At 55.2% G+C, this 17,874-nt stretch overlaps 1 protein-coding gene across 1 annotated transcript in view; it reads right to left on the reverse strand.

Moving 5' to 3' along the window:
- Nucleotides 1-17,874, reverse strand: part of ALDH1A2 (aldehyde dehydrogenase 1 family member A2) — a 63,661-nt gene that overhangs the window by 24,123 nt on the left and 21,664 nt on the right. The window contains exons 2-4 of the mRNA XM_015409164.1: nucleotides 10,913-11,017; nucleotides 8,974-9,114; nucleotides 4,130-4,259 (exon numbers count right to left, since the gene is read on the reverse strand). Of these exons, the coding sequence (XP_015264650.1) occupies nucleotides 4,130-4,259; nucleotides 8,974-9,114; nucleotides 10,913-11,017 (376 nt within the window). The remainder of the gene's footprint in view (nucleotides 1-4,129; nucleotides 4,260-8,973; nucleotides 9,115-10,912; nucleotides 11,018-17,874) is intronic.

Raw genomic sequence — 17,874 nt, forward strand, 5'->3', positions numbered from 1 at the left:
GTACTTTTCTTACTAAGTCACAAGACAAGAACTCCTTGTGGGCACTCCATGAGATTGCTGAGCGGTCGGGTTAGAACGGATAAAAGGAAGTACTTCTTCACCCAAAGAGTGATTAACACTTGGAATTCACTGCCACAGGAAGTGGTGGGTGCTACAAGCATGGACGGCTTCAAAAGGGAATTAGATAAGCATATGGAGCAGAGGTCCATCAGTGGCTATTAGCCACAAAGTATAGGTAAGAACTCTCGGTCTGGGCCAAGGGGTGCTCTGTCTTCTTGGTGCCTGGGGGGGTGGGGGCAACAGTGGGAGGGCTTCTAGTGTCCTGGCCCCACTGCTGGACCTCCTGAGGGCACCTGGGATTTCTGGCCACTGTGTGACACAGAGTGTTGGACTGGAGGGACCATGGGCCTGATCCAACATGGGCTTCTCTTGTGTTCTCTGATGTTCTTATGTTCAAAGTCAGCAGACATGGCTAGGGACAAACCTCTCCTCAATCCCCTTTAAGCCCATCACCGGGGGTGGGGGGTGAATTTCGCAAGGGCTTCCTGTTCACATCCTGAACCTCTTACCTACCAGCTTCATTGAGCAACTTGGATGCCCAGCATCGTGGGGGAGGGAGAAAAGTTCTCTCTCCCCCCCTCCCCTTCATTAATGATTTGGAGATGGGAGTAAGCCTGACCAGCCTTTCTTCTCAGCCCTGAATTAACCAGGAAAGGCGCTCCAAGCCTTGGATCACTGGAATGGGGCTTTCTGCATCCTTCTTTCTGGGGATTTAACGGGATGCGGATTCTTCTGTCCATGACTGGACCAGTCCCCAGGGAAAGGGAGGAGATGCCAGCCTTCTCCCCCTCCCCAGGCGGAGGTCTCGGCCTCCCCCATCATCTGTTGCCAAAGTGCCCTCAAGATGCGAGGAGCTCTCTGGGCCGAGGAGGTGAGCACAAGAGGCCAGGGCTCCGGCAGTGCTTCCAACAGCGGAAGAGGGAGTGCGCTTGGTTCACACGCAGCCCAGCTGAAGGGAAGCCCAAAGACCTGTCTGGGACAAGTGCAGATTCCGCCAGAAACACACAGGGAGTCCCTCTGCACCTGAATGAAAGATTCTCGCTGGGCGGTGGAAGCCCGCCAGGAAACGCAAGCCCGCCGGCCGCCTTTTCAAGTGGCAGCTCGAGCCCTCTCCCAAGAGGGGTGCTGGGGCCCAGGAACTTGGGGTTGTCACGCCACCGTCTCTGGAGCACATGCTGGTGTGCTCTCCCTTGTGCAAACTCACTGTCCCCCCCCCCCGTGCTTTCCCATGAATCACTGTTCCAGGCACGCCTGGAAGCCACAAAACAGGCAGAGATATCCGGGGCGGACTCCCCTTCTGGAGAGCAGGGTCATTTTGCCGCTCGCCCCACTGCATGATCGGGAGGAAGCCCGCCCAGGGCAGCAGCAGACAGAAACATAACGGACAACGTCCACCGTAGAGCAGATCGTTCTGTTTGCTCTCTTTGCAGGGGGACAAGCCAGTTGCTCCTGGTGCTGAGTCGGGGCAGGATGTTGATTGGACGCAGCCACGGCCGGAAAACCACAGAGAGGCCCGACGGTCTCGGTCTCGCGGGAACTTTTAACGATTTCCTCGCACTTCCCCCGGCAGATGTCTGGTGGCTGAGGGGGACTCCTGCTGGGAGAAGCCGCCCCACACGTTTTGCACCGGTGAGCTCCACAAGTTGCATCACCTCTGTGCGGCAGGCGGTAGTGTTGGGGTATGCTTGCCAACCTCCAGGTGGGGGCTGGAGATCCCTGGGAATTGCAGCTGATCTCCAGAATACATAAACGGCAGGTGTATTATTTATTCATTTAAAGCATTTATTCCACGTCTCCTGGGGAAACAGCTGCTTTGGAAGGTGGACTACCCTACCGAGGTCCCCCCTCTCCCTAAACCTCACTGCCCCAGGCTCCACCCCTCAGATCTCCAGGCATTTCTGAACCTGGAGTTGGCAACCCTCTCTTGGGGTCCCCACCAGTGTCCCCTCTAAGCTGAATTGAGTGTGAGCTGGCTCACAGTCTTTTAGCCTCCAGCTCAGACATTTTTGCCTTCGCTCAGGAAGGATGGGGCTCCAGAGCAAACTCGTTTATGCAGCAGCCAAATCGCTGGCTCACAACTTTAACACCAGCAGCTCCCAAAGTAGAACTTTTGCTCACAAGACTCCGCAGCTTAGAGGGAACATTGCACCCCACTCTGGCTTCCTCCCGACTCTGAGCAGAGAGATACCTTCCCCAGCACCTGGGGATTTCTCACCCTCCTCCAGGACCGACCTCTCCTGCAGCCATTCAGACATGGTTGGATCTTTGGATGGGAGACCACCGAGGAAGTCCAGGGTTGCTGTGCAGAGGCAGGCCAGGGCAAGCCACCGGCTGCACGTTCCTGGCCTCGACAACCCTGCAGGGTCACTCACCACAGGTTGACTGCGACTGGGTGGCCCTTTCCACCACCAGCACAGGATAGGCACAGTCCCCTTTTGGGGCAAAACTTCGAGGCACTTTGGGGGGGTGGGGGCTGGACTCGCAGTGCTCCCTCTAAGCTGTGGAGTCTTGTGAGCAAGAGTTCTACTCTGCGAGCTACTGGCAATGAAATTGCGAGCGAGTGTAAATTAGTTTCCTCTGGAGCCCTCCTTCCTGAGCGAAGACAAAAATGGGTGAGCCGGAGGCTAAAAAACCCTGACCTAGCTCACATGAACAGCTTAGAGGGAACACTGGTTCTCTACTGGGTTCATCCTGTCAGAAACTGACGGGTCTGGATGCTCGATCCAGCACACAGCCGTTCCTGCCTTCTGCTGCCGGAGATCACGGCAACTTCGCTTTCACGGATCGGGGAACTGAGGCCCAGAAGCCAAGTCCTGTGCAGAGAGTCCCAGTTGCTGGTGGCAACTGCAGGCATTTGCAATTAAGGTGGGCTTTTTTTTATAGGGACGTTTATGGGACTTCCTCTCTGGCGAGGAGTTTCGGCTTCTCCTTTCACGGGGGACGGAGATTAAAGTCGGAATGCCGAAAGAGAGCACCCCGTCCATCTGCTGCCCGCCTGCCCCGATGCGCGCTATAAAACGGGCGTTTGTGAGACCGGGATAACTGAGCTTGACAAAAAGAGGGCCCCGCGGCCTCTGTGAAGCCCTGAGGCCCCCTGGACTCTGGAACCGCCCCGCAGGCAGCCCTGGGAGTTCTACGGTTCCCCCAATACATTTGGGGAGTCTCTGGTGTCGACAAGGAAGGGCAGGAAAAGGCACGGGGCACTTCTCTGCGTTTCCTGGGGCTGCCCCCTTCGCTTCTAGCTTTCTCTCCGCCCTCCCTCCACTAAGGCACTTTCCCACCCGCTCATCAGCCTTCCCAAGAAGCCAAATCGCACCCTCCGGGATGTTTCGGATCAGGGATATTGCACTGGGAGGGAGGCCGAATGCCCTTCCCTGCACAACCCACAATCCCAGGTGGCACTGGGCACCACACGTATGGCCTTTGGGGGGCACCTGCAACACAACCAGTGTTCCCTCCAAGCTGAGTCAGTGTGAGCCAGCTCACAGTTTTTTAGCCTCCGGCCCACAGATTTTTGCCTCGGCTCAGGAAGGACGGCTTCAGAGCAGACTAATTTACGCAGCAGCCAAAGTCGCTCGCTCGCAAATTTAATGCCAGGAGCTCACAGAGTAGAATTTTTGCTCACGAGACTCCACGGCTTAGAGGGAGCACTGAGCACGACCCCACCCCCCGTGTGCTCTGCGATGGACGATTCAGGACAAGGGGCCCACCCACTTCTCAGAGTCACTTTGAGAGCAGTGTTCCCTCTAAGCTGAGTTAGTGTGAGCCAGCCCACGGTTTTTTAGCCTCCAGCTCACAGATTTTTGTCTTAGCTCAGGAAGGATGGCTCCAGAGCAAACTGATTTATACAGTAGCCAAATCGCTCGCTCACAACTTTAATGCCAGTAGTTCACAAAGTAGAATTTTTGCTCACAAAACTCCACAGCTTAGAGGGAACATTGTTTGAGAGTCCAGTGGGGTTGGCCGAAACCCGTCTGTCTGCCACCCGGAGCTCCTTAGAGGAAAGAGGAGATAAGAACGCAGGAAGGAGGGCGAGGCGGATGTCATCTCTTCAGAGGACCTGACTCACCCACAGGAATGGTGGTCCCGTGAATCTTGTCTGCCCAGCCGGCGTAATACCGCAGGGTCTTGACGACGCCTTGGAGGTCCACGTAGAAAGCCTGCAGGAAGGGCTTCCCGCCGTTCAGCGACTCCATGGTCTGGGGGAGGCAGGGGAGACCAAAAGGAAACGCTTGGAGCAGAGCTGGCACACACACACATACACACACACACAGAGAACACCCCCCAGGCAGGTCACTGCAATTGGGACATGGCCCATGGAGAGTCGCTGGGTTTGATGGACCCCAGCTGGACAGCCAAGGCAGGCCTTCTCCACTGACCGCTCCAGTCAACAACAGAGGGGATCCCCAGGGCTGGACCCGCAGCATGGCCAGGCTGGTGAAAAGCCACTGAAGGACCTCCCCCCCCCCAGCTCTATCAAATACAGGCCAACCCAACTGCGAAGCAGCCTGAGCCACAGTGCAGGAGGGACATCAAGGAGACATCCCAAATCCCTGGTGATCTCACACTTGTCCTGCACTGTCCTCCACTACATTGATGGGGATCCCTGCAGAGAAAGAGGAGGAGGAGGAGAAAGAGAAGAAGAAGAAGAGGAGGAGGAAGAGGAGGAGGAGGAGAAGGGGAAGAGGAAGAAAAAGAAGAAGAGGAGGAGGAGGAGAAGAAGAGGAGGAGGATTTAGACTCCGCCCTTCCCTCAGAGTCTCAGAGCTGCTTACAATCACCTTCCCTTCCTCTCCCCACCACAGACACCCTGTGAGGTAGGTGGGGCTGGGAGAGCTCTGAGAGAACTGCTCTCGAGAGAATAGCTCTGAGAGATCTTGTGACTGACCCAAGGTCACCCAGCTGGCTGCATGTGGAGGAGGAGTGGGGAATCGAGCCCGTTTTGAGTCCACCGCTCTTAACCGCTATACCAAAAACATCCTTATGCCTTTGAAGACAGTTTCTGAGGGTAGCCATGTTGGCCTGGATTAGAGTCCAGTAGCATTGTGGAGACAAACAAGATTTTGAGGGCATGCGCTTTGAGGGTCCCAGTTCCCTTCATCAGGTACAGCGAGGAACTTGGACTCTAGAGCAGGGGTGTCGAACTCATTTGTTATGAGGGCCAGATTTGACATAAACGAGACCTTGTTGGGCCGGGCCAGGTGTGTCATAGAATGTAATGCCAGGTAGCAGAGATATAAACTTTATAAAGGACACAAAGGGGTGTTTTTTTATACTTAAAATAAAAACATGCTTAAAACATTAGCACTCTGGCAATATTTCGTTTATTTAACAGTGTCCGATGACTGACACCTCTCGCTCTGAATTACTGCACCAAAATGTCTGTGCCGTTGCCATCTTGAGTATGCTGTTAAGGTGTGTATCTGTAAGCTGCAAACCTACGATGACGCAGCAGCAGCAGAACTGGAAGAAGCAGCAGAAGACTGCCAGTTCCACTGTGGGCCTGATAGGAGCCCTCCGGGGGCCTCATCTGGCCCCCGGGCCGCATGTTTGACACCCTTGCTCTAGAAAGTTCATAGCCTGGAAATCTTGTTCGTCCCAAAGGCACTCCTGGACTCAACTCTCACTGTCTGCCGGCCCGTTTGGAGCATGAGAAGCTTCCCCAGAAAGCAGCTGTCAACGTTCTGGCCTATATGTGGGGGGATGGGGGGGACTAGGATGCACCCCCCCAAAAAGGGAGGGGCCCTTGGAATGTTATCGATTCTTGGATCTCAACATGATGGGCCTTGCGGGGCGGGTTCCCAGGAGGTCTCCCCTCCAGGCAGTAGCCGGCTGAAGACCTCTCCCGGCACCCTCCAGAGGGGGCTTATTCCCCTGCTGCCCTTCCCAGGGAGACCCTCGAGCTGGCAGCAGGAACCAGCGAGACAAAGCGAGAAGCCCTCCACCCCCCTTTTCAAAATAAACACAACTTAAGCAACTTTTAGCATTGTCTGTAACATAAACAGTATCTTCCAGTGACAACGAACAACACAAAACAGGTGCAGGACAGAAGCCAACGGAAGAGGCCAAATTTATCTTATACTAATCAAAATAAGACCTAAGGGCCTGGCGCGATGTGGCCCACGGGGTGGCGAAGAGTCGGACTCGACTGTGTGACTGAACAGCAACAACAACAATCAAAATAAACCGTGCAAACGGATAAAGCGTTGGATAATATCAACTAATTGCCACTAGCGTAAAATAATGACCTAACTTTAGTTTTTCCCGTGCCATCTTGATGTTTAAAACTTCCATTCCCGCGCGTGCACCTGCCTGGGCGCTCTCCCACGCAGAGCCCGAAGAACTAATGGGGAGAGGCGTGTGGCTCAAGCCCTGGATCCGCTCTCCGCCCACTCTGCCACCCCCAACCGTGCCCGGCAGTGTTCCCTCTAAGCTGATTCAGTGTGAGCCTAGCTCTCAGTTTTTTTAGCCTCCGGCTCACACATTTTTTTGTCTCAGCTCAGGAAGGATGGCTCCAGGGCTAACTAATTTACGCAGCAGCCAAACTGCTCGCTCGCCACTTTTAATGCCAGGAGCTCACAAAGTAGGATTTTTGCTCACAAGACTCCACAGCTTAGAGGGAGCATTGGTGCCCAGCACCCATTTGTTGCCCCGCCTGGGAGGGGCCCCTTTGTGGCCGCCTCTAGACACCCAGACCCGACTCCTTCCCCCAGCAGGCCATGCGGTTCTCCGGATCAGCTCTCTGGATTCCTTTCCCTCCTGATCAGAACCCAGAGAGAGAGAGAGAGAGAGAGAGAGAGAGACAGAGAGAGAGAGACAGAGAGAGAGTGGACACCTCCCGGACTGGCAGGAGCCTTCAAAAGGCTTGCCAGGACCCCTGCTGAGAGGCGGCCTATCTGCGGCTCACAGCCTCTTATTTACTGCCATCCAATAAACAGACACTCTTCTCCCAGCAAGTCCCGGGCGCTCCTTCACAGGCCTATTCCCTTCTCCCCGTGGGGGAGGGGGGAGAGAGTCTTAAAGATCCTCTTAAGGAGCCCCATAAAATTCCCACCAATTGCTTAAATCACTTTTAAGAGGCATTATTATCTCCTCCAAGGGGGGGGGGATGCATTTCGGCAGGCAGGCAGGTATCACAGACACACAATGGACATGAGCCATAAATCCCACCGATCTACTCAGGAGCAAGAGCCTTCTTTCCTCCCCCCTCTCTCCATCCCGCCGCTGAGGCCCATGGCTTTGGACGCAGCGGGGCCCGTTCAGAAAAGAACTTGGCTCCGGAATCAGAAATCCTGCGGTGGGCAGAGCCCCGCTTGTTTGGCGGAGCCCTTCCTTTCTCCCCGCGGCGATTTTTACAGCGTTTGCTGGTGGCAAGATGATTTAAGTGTTGACAAAGCGGGAATTAAGATGTTTGCCGGCTTAGTTCAAAGCACTTGACATGTGGAAAATAACATTAGTGGGGCCACCGTGTCCGTGCCGGCCACGTGAGCAAAGGGGGAGCTGATGCGTTGTGCAAAATGGATCCTCCCGTCCTCAGCCAGCGGGTGACCAGGCCACGGTCTTCCCACACTGGACAAGGGCCTTCTGCCCGGCACAAACCGAAGGCCTCTCTGCGCGCTGGAGCCCAGCACTGCTGTGGTCGCCATGGAAGAAGAAGACAACGAAGAAGGAGGAGGAGGAGGAGAAGAAGAAAAAGAAGAAGAGGAGGAGGAGGAGGAGGAGAAGGAAGAGCAGAAGAAGAAGAGGAGGAGGAGGAAGAGGAGAAGATTGGATTTATATCCCGCCCTTCACTTGGAGTCTCAGAGCGGCTTACAGTCTCCTTTCCCTTCTCCTCCCCACAACAGACACCCTATGAGGGAGGTGGGGCTCAGAGAGCTCTGACAGAAACTGCTCTTGAGAGAACAGCTCCGAGAGAACTTGTGACTGACCCAAGGTCACACCAGCAGCTCCATGTGGAGGAGTGGGGAATCAAACCCACAAACATAGACCGGGCAACAGCACATACAGCAGCCGGTCTCTCACACTGTGGTGCATGCCCCCAGCTCATGACAGGCAAAACAGTTGTGCATGCCCTAAAACAGCAGGGGTCCCAACAAACAAAGAAAAGGTAACATTTCTAGAGCACTGGGTCTGTCATGGACTTCCCCATGCCCTGCCCTGCGTGGGCCTCCAGCAGATGTACCCTGGCCAGGGAAGGAATGCCCACCATTATTGGTCTAGCCCTGAGGTGCCCAAAGATCTGCCCAGGCTTCCCAGAGCGCAGTCGGAAAACTACCGGCACAGAAAGCTACGGAGTTAAAGCTCTTGGGGCTCTTGAGCTTGGAGAAACGACAACTGAGGGGAGACATGATTGAGGTTTACAAGATTATGCGTGGGACAGAGCAGGTCGAGAAAGAGGTACTTTTCTCCCTCTCTCACAAGCCAAGAACTCCTTGTGGGCACTCCATGAAATTGCTGAGCGGTCGGGTTAGAACGGATAAGAGGAAGTACTTCTTCACCCAAAGAGTGATTAACACTTGGAATTCACTGCCACAGGAAGTGGTGGTGGCTACAAGCATGGACAACTTCCAGAGGGAATTAGATAAGCATATGGAGCAGAGGTCCATCAGTGGCTATTAGCCACAAGGTATAGATAGGGGCTCTGGGGCAAGGGATGCTCTGTCTTCTTGGTGCTTGGGGGGGGCACCAGTGGGAGGGCTTCTAATGTCCTGGCCCCACTGCTGGACCTCCTGAGGGCCCCTGGTATTTCTGGCCACTGTATGACAGTGTTGGACTGGATGGGCCTTTGGCCTGATCCAACATTGGCGTCTCTTATGTTCTTAACAGTGGCCATATCTCATGCTGGTCTCCCCACGGCCGGGTTGTCTCATATCCAGCAAGAAGAGTAGACCCCGGGCAACCCCGGGCCACTTACAGCCAGGAGCGTTCTGTCTCTCTCCACCAGATCCGCCAGCCGGTCCAAGAGGCGCCCCCTCTCCGAAGCGTCCATCCGTCTCCACACCGAGCCCAGGGAGAAGGCCAGGCGAGCCGCCCGCACGGCTTTGTCTGTGTCTGCCTGCCAAGGAAGAAACACGCAAACAAGATGGGTGCAGCGGTGCAAATGGGAAGGGAACGGCAGTGGGGAATCCGGAACTTTCCGGAGGGAGAAAGCACCGGAAGGGGGCCCTCAAAGTCAGGGCCAAAGCCCCTCACCGGAGAGTCGCGAGGCCAGAAGGAACAGGGAGAGCCGCTCGAGGTCAAATGTGGGGGTTGCAAGAGGACTGGGCCTGCCGCTCAGGACCAAGGCTCCCTCTAAGCTGCGGAGTCCTCTGAGCAAAAATCCTCCTTTGTGAGCTACCCTGCATTAAAGCTGTGAGCGAGCGATTTGGCTGCTGCAGAAATTAGTTTGCTCTGGAGCCCCATCCTTCTTGAGCTAAGACCAAAATGGGTGAGCCAGAGGCTAAAAAACTGTGAGCCAGCTCACCCTAACTCAGCTTAGAGGGACCACAACAGATTTAAAAATAAAACAGACATTTCAGTGACAACAGACAGAAGAAGAGATGAAGAGGAAGAGATTGGATTTATACCCCGCCTTTCACTACCCAAAGGTGTCTCAGAGCGGCTTACAAACTCCTTTCCCTTCCCCTCCCCACAACAGACACCCTGTGAGGTGGGTGGGGCTGAGAGAACTCTGACACAAACTGCTCTTTTTCAAGGACAGCTGTACCAGAGCTTGCGACTGACCCAAGGTCACATCAGCAGGTGCAAGTGGAGGAGTGGGGAATCAAACCCGGTTCTCCCAGATTAGAGTCCACACACTTAACCACTACACCAAGAAGAAGAGGAGATTGGATTTATCCCCCGCCCTTCACTCGGAGTCTCAGAGCGGCTTACAAACTCCTTTCCCTTCCCTTCCCCTCCCCACAACAGGCACCCTGTAAGGTAGGTGGGGCTGAGACAGCTCTTTCCAGAACTGTCCTTGAGAGAACAGCTCTGAGAGAACTTGTGACTGACCCAAGGTCACACCAGCAGCTGCACGTGGAGGAGGAGTGGGGAATGAAACCCGGTTCTCCCAGATTAGAGTCCCCACTCCTAACCACGACACCAAACTGGCTTTGGTCCAGGAAGGAGGAAAGAAGCGTGCAGCTCCTTTGCAAAAGGAAGCTGGGAAATTTAGTAAATGCAGCCATTGAGTCCCACTTTGAAAAGCAGGCGAAGTCCTGGATGGATGGATTGATGACTGTCTACCAGTCGCTCTCCGGAAGACAGAAAGGGAGATTTCTGCCTCCTCCCTGGCCCCTTCTTGAGGTCACCACCCCCTTCTTCTTCCCGCAACCCCCCCCCCCCAGTTCCTGCAGTGCAGGGAGAGCTGAGCAAACCCACATCATTGTGCCCCCTTCCTGGCACTTCGAGACTGAACCCCCAGAGTGGGAGATCCTGGGCAGCTGGTTTGGGGGTGGCTGAGGGTGGAAGCGTATCAGGCCCACCGGGACCATCTCCTCACGAGACCCCCAACCGGTGACATCACTAACCTTTATATTCACCAGGCCTCAAACCTACTCTTGCTCAGCTAATAATGAGCCGATGCAATCCAATCGCGATAGCACCTGACTGAGACCCGAGAGACACCTCACATGGTCCTGAAGCCTTCTCACCTTGGACTCTCTCAACCTAACCTACTTCCTAGGATTGCTGAGGATAAACTGTAGACGGGAAGACAACGTACGTCACCTCCCGTTCCTTGGAGGGAGGGCAGGATTTTTGAAAAACGCACTCAATAGAGAGACGGACAATCCTCAGGTGCGTCACCGGCTGAGCAAATTCCTCACAAGGTCAGGAAAGGGACTCCCTCCCTTTCTCCGCTGCATCTTTACCTTGTCCGCCTCCTGCACCTCGCAGATCTGCTCTCCGGTCGCAGGGTTGTGCACAGGGAAGACTTTCCCGCTCTCGGAATTCTGCCACTCGTTGTTGATAAAGATCTGGAAAACAAAAGGGGTTCCTATCAAGGGATCTGTCTGTAGGACAAAGCTGACCACAGGCTTCCAGTGGAATATCAAGTCAGGTTCCAGGTTTTGGTATCAACCTTCAAGACCTTTAGCGGTCTGGGACCAGCGTACCTCCGGGACCACCACCCACAGTATGTCCCCCGAGGAACGTTATGCCCTGCTGAGAAAAACTTATTGGTGATCCCCAGCCTAAAAGACATCCAAGAGTCCTCAACCAGGGCCCGGGCCTTTTCTGCCCTGGCTCTGCCCTGGTGGAGATTTCCCTTGCCCAAAAACCAGTCGAATCCGACTCCATGGGTGTGGTGCTGATCTCCGTTCTCAAGCCGAAGAGCCAGTGCTGTCCAAAGACGTTTTCTGTGGTGATGCGGTTGGCATGACTAGACGCGGAGGTGCACGGAACGCTGTCACCTTCCCACCGAAGCGGTACCTTGCAATTTCTTGCATTCGAACTGCTAGGTTGGCAGGAACTGGGGCCAGAGACGGGAGCTCAGTCCGTCCCGCAGCACTTGGGTCTCGAACTGCTGAACTACCGACCTTCCGGTCTGCAGCTCAGCATCTTAACCACTGAGCCACTTGCTGCCAAATTAACTTAACTTGTTGGAATGTTTTAATATGACGCTTTTACTGCTGTTGTTCATTGCTGAGAGCCCTGGGTACTCAGGGATCTAGCGATTTATGCATCTCATCTATAAATAAATATAAAAATTAAATAAGACCAAGTGCCAACTTTGACATTTCAAAAGATGTTTTGGGGAGATTTTTAGTTTGTGGTGGCTGAGCCCCGAGTTTGCATGTTCAGGGTCCTGGATTCGAACCCTGGCATCTCCGGGTTGAGGCTCTTGGGTGGGGAAGAAGAAGAGATTGGATTTATGCCCCGCCCTTCACTCAGAGTCTCAGAGCGGCTTACAAACTCCTTTCCCTTCTCCTCCCCACAACAGACACCATCTGTGAGGGAGGTGGGGCTGAGAGAGCTCTGACACAAACTGCCCTTGAGAGAACAGCTCTGAGAGAACCTGTGACTGACCCAAGGTCATCTGGCACATGGAAGAGATGGGACTCAAACCCGGTTCTCCAAGATTAGAGTCCGCGCTCCTTACCACTGCCCCAAACTGGCTGCAGCCACCCCCACCAATCGCCTCCCCCCACCCCCCAAACCCGGTTCTCCTGGATTAGAGTCCGCGCACTTAAAAGCATCTGACTAAGCATCAAAGGTCAGACCTAGCTCATATTGGCTCATAAGCCTGTCTTTAACTTGGCCGTTCAGTGGTTTGGGCCCACTGAGGCCACAGCCAGTCGGTCATCGATGTTGTTGGAGGGTTGTGAAATAAACGGCATCTTACCCGTGTCCTGTGTCTCACTTTGGGGGTGAGAGTGGGAGGGAACACAACAAAGAAGTCATAAAAACAAAGAGCCTCAGCTCTTCTGTTGGCTTTCAAAGCAGGCCCTTCAAACGAGCGGAATTTGGACCCGCAACTTTGCATCCTGTATATTATAGCCACTTCACATGGAAGCCCCCCTGCGTCTGTCACTCCAAATCAACAGCCCGTTCCCGGCAGAAATGGGATTTAAAGCCTTAAGTGGATTGCCAGAAATTGAAACTGGGATTCTCAGCCCCCACGAGGGGAAATCGCAGCACCCAAATCGCGAAAAACCGCACACCTCTCTGGAGCGGAGGCAAAGGAGTGGGGATTGGCCTCCCGACAGACGCCCCCCTCCCCGTCTCCAAACATAAACCGGTTTGCCACGGGAATCAGCCGGACAATGCAACATCATCTCCGACGCGGCTCATCTTCCCGGAGAGCGCGAGTTGATTGAGATGGAAGGGCCCGGCGTGGAATCGAGGGTGGCGTTTATCCTCGACGCAGGGCCAGCCTAAGACGCCTCGCCGCCCGCAGCGGAAAATCCAAGCGGCGCAGGCTCCAGCCCCACACGCGTCTCACCGTGGGACATTTGCTGGCACCGGCCTCATGGAAACAAATGCCAGGGGTGGGGACTGTGCCCGAGATACCAGCCCTCTTCTTCGGCACCACACCATTCTAACAAGACACCTCGGTATCACTCAAGGGCCTAAAAACGCTTCTCAGCGATAGACGACTGCAGCGATGCACAAAGCCGGACGCAAAGGCTCTGTTCACACCGGAAATCAAAACCTCAGAACTGAAGGTGGGGGGCTCTGGAAAACGGGGTGGGTGGGGGTGGAAAGTGCCCTCAAGTTGCAGCTGATTTACAGTAATCCTGTAGGGGTTTCAAGGGAAGAGACCTTCATTGGGGGTTTGCCCCACCGGCCTCTGTGTCATGATGACCCTGGTATTCCTTGGAGGTCTCCCATCCCTCTACGCTGAGCAAGTGTGAGCTAGCTCACGGTTTTCTAGCCTCCGGCTCACCCACTTTTGTCTTGGCTCAGGAAGGGATGGGCTCCAGAGCAAACTAATTTATGCCGTAGCCAAAGTCGCTCGCTCACAACTTAAATGCCAGGAGCTCGTAAAGCAGAATTTTTGCTCACAAGACTCCACAGCTTAGAGGGAGCCTTGCTCAGGGTGGCCCCGGCGGGGTCGAGACGAGGTGGTTTGCCGTGGCCTGCCTCTGCGTAGCAACCCTGGACTTCTTCATTGGTCTCCCATCCAAGGACGAAGCTGACCCTGCTTAATGTCTGAGATCCGACAAAATCAGGCTAGCCTGGGCCATCCGGGTCAAGGAGAGAGGCGTCCAGGGGTGGTCTGCCACTGCCTGCCTCTGCGTAGCAACCCTGGGCTTCCTGGGTGGGCTCCCATCCAAGTATAAACCAGAGCTGGCCTTGCTTAGCTTCTGAGATCTGGGTCCAATCCAGCCTCAGCACAAGCTGTGTCGAAAGGAACAGGAGGAGGAGGAGGAGAAGAGATTGGATTTATCCCCCATGGCCCTTCACTACCCGAAGGAGTCTCAGAGCGGCTCACAACCTCCTTTCCCTTCCCCTCCCCACAAGAGACACCCTGCAAGCAATGTTCCCTCTAAGCTATGGAGCCCTGTGAGCAAAAATTCTACTTTGTGAGCTACTGGCATTAAAGTTGTGAGCAGGAGCTTTGGCTGCTGCATAAATTAGTTTGCTCTGGAGCCATCCCTTCCTGAGCTAAGGCAAAAATGTGTGAGCCAGAGGCTAAAAAACTGTGAGCTAGCTCACACTAACTCAGCTTAGAGGGAACACTGCCTGCGAGGTAGGCGGGGCTGAGAGAGCTCTGACAGAAATGGCTCTTTTCAAGGACAGCTCTGTGAAAACTGTGGCTTGCCCAAGGTCATCCAGCAGGTGCAAGTGGAGGCGTGGGGAATCAAACCTGGTTCTCCCAGATTGGAGTCCGCACACTGAACCACAACACCAAACTGGCCTTCTTAGGGAGGCATCTCATTGCCTGCCTTCGTGCGCCACAAGTTGAGCCGGCAGCGACGTGGCCTGTGCCACCAAGACGGGAGGGGGAGGGCAGGGAGGGCAGCCCATCCCCCCCCAGGAGGAGGCCTCCTGGCTCCAGTCAGATGACCAAGGGAGACGATCCCCACAGACCCGAAACGAAGCCGTGGGGCTCACTTGTCGTCAGATGCAGTGAGGGACCATGCGGTTAGCCAAGACAGCATCCAGTGGCAGGGAGTTCCAGGGATGCTGTCGAGAGAGCGCTGTTTAGGACGCCCTTCCCAAGCGGTGCTCCTTGCCACCGTCCCCCTTGCTCGGGTCTCCTCCATCCGGGCTGCAGCCCTAACGGTTTTATCTGGCCGTGCCAGCCAGCGAGCGCTCCGGCATCAAGGTGGCGACGGCAGGAACTGCTACCGTGAATGGTTCACGTTCACTCCTTCCTGTTCCACTTTCCATAAACAAAGCGTGGCCTAACGCAAGCTCATTACTGTAAACCGAGCGCCTTCAAATTGGCAGTAAAAGTGGCGTATTTACGCTCCTGCCTGCAGAAAGGCTCTCTCCTCCAGAGCGCCTGGCACAGGTTCAAGTCTTGAGGCCCGGCAGCTGGCGGCTCCTTCGCCAGCCAAAAGCTCGGGTGGAAATCCGCTCCCTCCCAGAAGGCCGGTGTCAGGCCGTCCCTTCCCCGGCTGGCCGCCCGTTGCCCCAGAGAGGAGCGCAGGAGGGCCCGCCGGTCGACTCGCATTACAGGCTGGTTCGTAAAAATGCCAGGCCGTGGACCCGGGCAAGGGCGTGTGTGTGGGGGGGGGGAGACACACACGGCTGGGGACCGGGCAGGGCTGCACAGCCCCCCTTATTTATAGCCACCCTCCTCACAGGTGACTTTAAATCAAGGGGAATATTGGACAGCCAATGTTGCAGTCCCGGGAGGGCATATAACTCATCCCCAGGCCAGATGAGTAAAGGGATAGGGGGGGGGGGCCCTTGCCGGCTTCAGGGTAAACCCAGTTGCAAATTGGACAACAACACCCAGCGAGGGCATTGTTCCCCCTGCCAGGGAGGAGGGCATTCCACATTTACTAGGCCCCAGGAATCGATGTTAATTAAGGCCGACTGCGGCCGTAAATCAGACCCCGGGTTTTTACAACTTAATTCAGCTTTAAGCGTGGTTTCCCCCCCCCCCCCCCCACGGAGAGCAAAGCCGTAAATCAGACCCCGGGTTTTTACAACTTAATTCAGCTTTAAGCGTGGTTCCCCCCCCCCCCCAAGGAGGTAACTGATTAACCACTCCAGTTTCCCAAGAGTTGCTGAGGTCATTTGTTTTGCTTAGGACCCCGGTGGTGTTACATTTTGTGGCTCGCAAGGAGGAGGAGAAGGGGGTGTTTTTTGGGGGGAGATTGCCCCCCCCCGCGTCATGCGCTAGCTATGTGGCACTATGAGCAGTTAAAGTCATTTTGCTTGGGGGGGGGCATCCGCAGAGCTTGGGGGGAGGGAGACACTCCCTAAATCCGGGGAGTAACTTGGAGAACACAAAAAATCCGGGGAGTAACTTGGAGAATTTGGAGAAATACAAAAAATTCATGAAAGCTGCAGAGGGGGCCAAGAGGGGAGCGCCGCTCCCCCTCCAAGGGACATGGGGGTTCTGGCCCCCAAACTAGATCTGTTTCCCTAACAAATACAATTCCTTGTTCACAGGGTAAAAAAGCTGAAATGCGTAAACCACCCAAGGCTCTAGAAAATGCCAGAACAATGAGCTGATGGGGGGGGGCATTTCATTCCCCCGCGGGCAGTCTTCAAGCAGTGGCTGGGCGGACACTCCAACCCCCGACGGGGATGCTCTAGGCTGATCCTGCACTGAGTGGGGGCTGGACTAGATGGCCTCTATGGACCCTTCCCACTCTGGTACGAATATCTGCAGGCTGAGGGGGAATGAAGGGGGGGCTACCTCATTGCCCACAGAGGAGAAGATGGTCATAGAATCATAGAGTTGGAAGGGACCTCCAGGGTCATCTAGTCCACCCACCCCCCTGCGCATTGCAGGAAATTCACAAATTCGCAATGACCCTTGCTCCATGCCCAGAAGGTGACAAAAAACCTCCAGTTGCCTGGAGAAAATTTGCTTCCTGACCCCAAAGTGGCAATCAGCATTTCCCTGGGGCACCTGGACCCACCCCCTGTACCTCCACACCCCAACATCGGGCCAGAGCAGATGAGCTGGCAGCCCGACCCGTGAAGGTGGCACAGAACGGGAGCTCTGCACGTACTGCGGAATGCACAGCGCAGGCACTTGGCCCAGCGTGATGCGGTCACGGTTTCCAGGTGCTCTACGGAGGCAGCCGGGCGGCCCCCGTGCAGGGCAGGAGTTGAGGCACGGTTCTGGAAACAGGCCCAGCCCCACGGAACTGGACACAGGGGCCCAATGTGGATGTGAGACACAGCCCAAACTTCCTTTGAAGGCCTGCTGTGTTAGAATATTAGACCATTTATACCCCCACCCGCCCAGACACAAATACAGACACAGTGGCACAGAATCATGTGCTGTTCTCACCAGGGACTGATTGGTTTCTTTTTGGGCACACATGGCTTCTCATGCCCTCTTACGAGGAGGAGGAGGAGAAGAAGCAAAAGAAGAAGAAGAGGAGGAGGAGGAGGAGGAGGAGATTGGATTTATACCCTGCCCTTCCCTCGGAGTCTCAGAGTGGCTTACAATCTCCTTAAGAACATAAGAACATAAGAGCAGCCAATGTTGGATGAGGCCAGAGGCCCATCCAGTCCAACACTCTGGGTCATACAGTGGCCAGAAATGCCAGGTGCCTTCAGGAGGTCCAGCAGTGGGGCCTTCCCTCTCCTTCCCCACAACAGACATCCAGTGAGGTAGGTGGGGCTGAGAGAGCGCTTTCGAGGACTGCTCTTGAGAGAACAGCTCTGAGAGAACTGGGACAGACCCAAGGTCACACCAGCAGCTGCATGTGGAGGAGTGGGGAACCAAACCCGGTTCTCCCAGGTTAGAGTCTGTGCTCCTCGGGGTGGCAGGGAGGGTGGCTTTGACCAGGGGAGCCTTGCAAAAAATGGGGGGGGAACCCCCCATAGTTGGAGGGTATTTCTCCAGGTGCCAGCACCTCTCCCAAAACTCAGCAGTGCCAGGACTATGAGGGGCAACCACTGGGCTTGGCATGGGTGGGTTGGAGTCCTGTTGGGGAATGGAACCTGTGGGAAGGCTTCCCAACCCCTCCTGCCTCCTGATGGCGTCACCGCGACATTCCGTGCGCTCCCAAGACGGACGAAGGAGAACTCTGGCCAGGAGACAGAGAAGAGCTCCGCGGAGAGGGAATTCTTTTCCCTTGGATTTAATAAACTGCGTGTTTGTCCTCCGGCTGCTCTGGGTTTCTGCTCTCCTCCTCCCCCCCCCAGCACAGGAAGAGGATTTGGACTTCCACGCCATCACACAGCTTCC

This window comes from Gekko japonicus, unplaced genomic scaffold (genome assembly GCF_001447785.1).
Source record: "Gekko japonicus isolate JY-2015 unplaced genomic scaffold, Gekko_japonicus_V1.1 scaffold167, whole genome shotgun sequence".
In the NCBI taxonomy this organism is placed as follows: Eukaryota; Metazoa; Chordata; class Lepidosauria; order Squamata; family Gekkonidae; genus Gekko; species Gekko japonicus.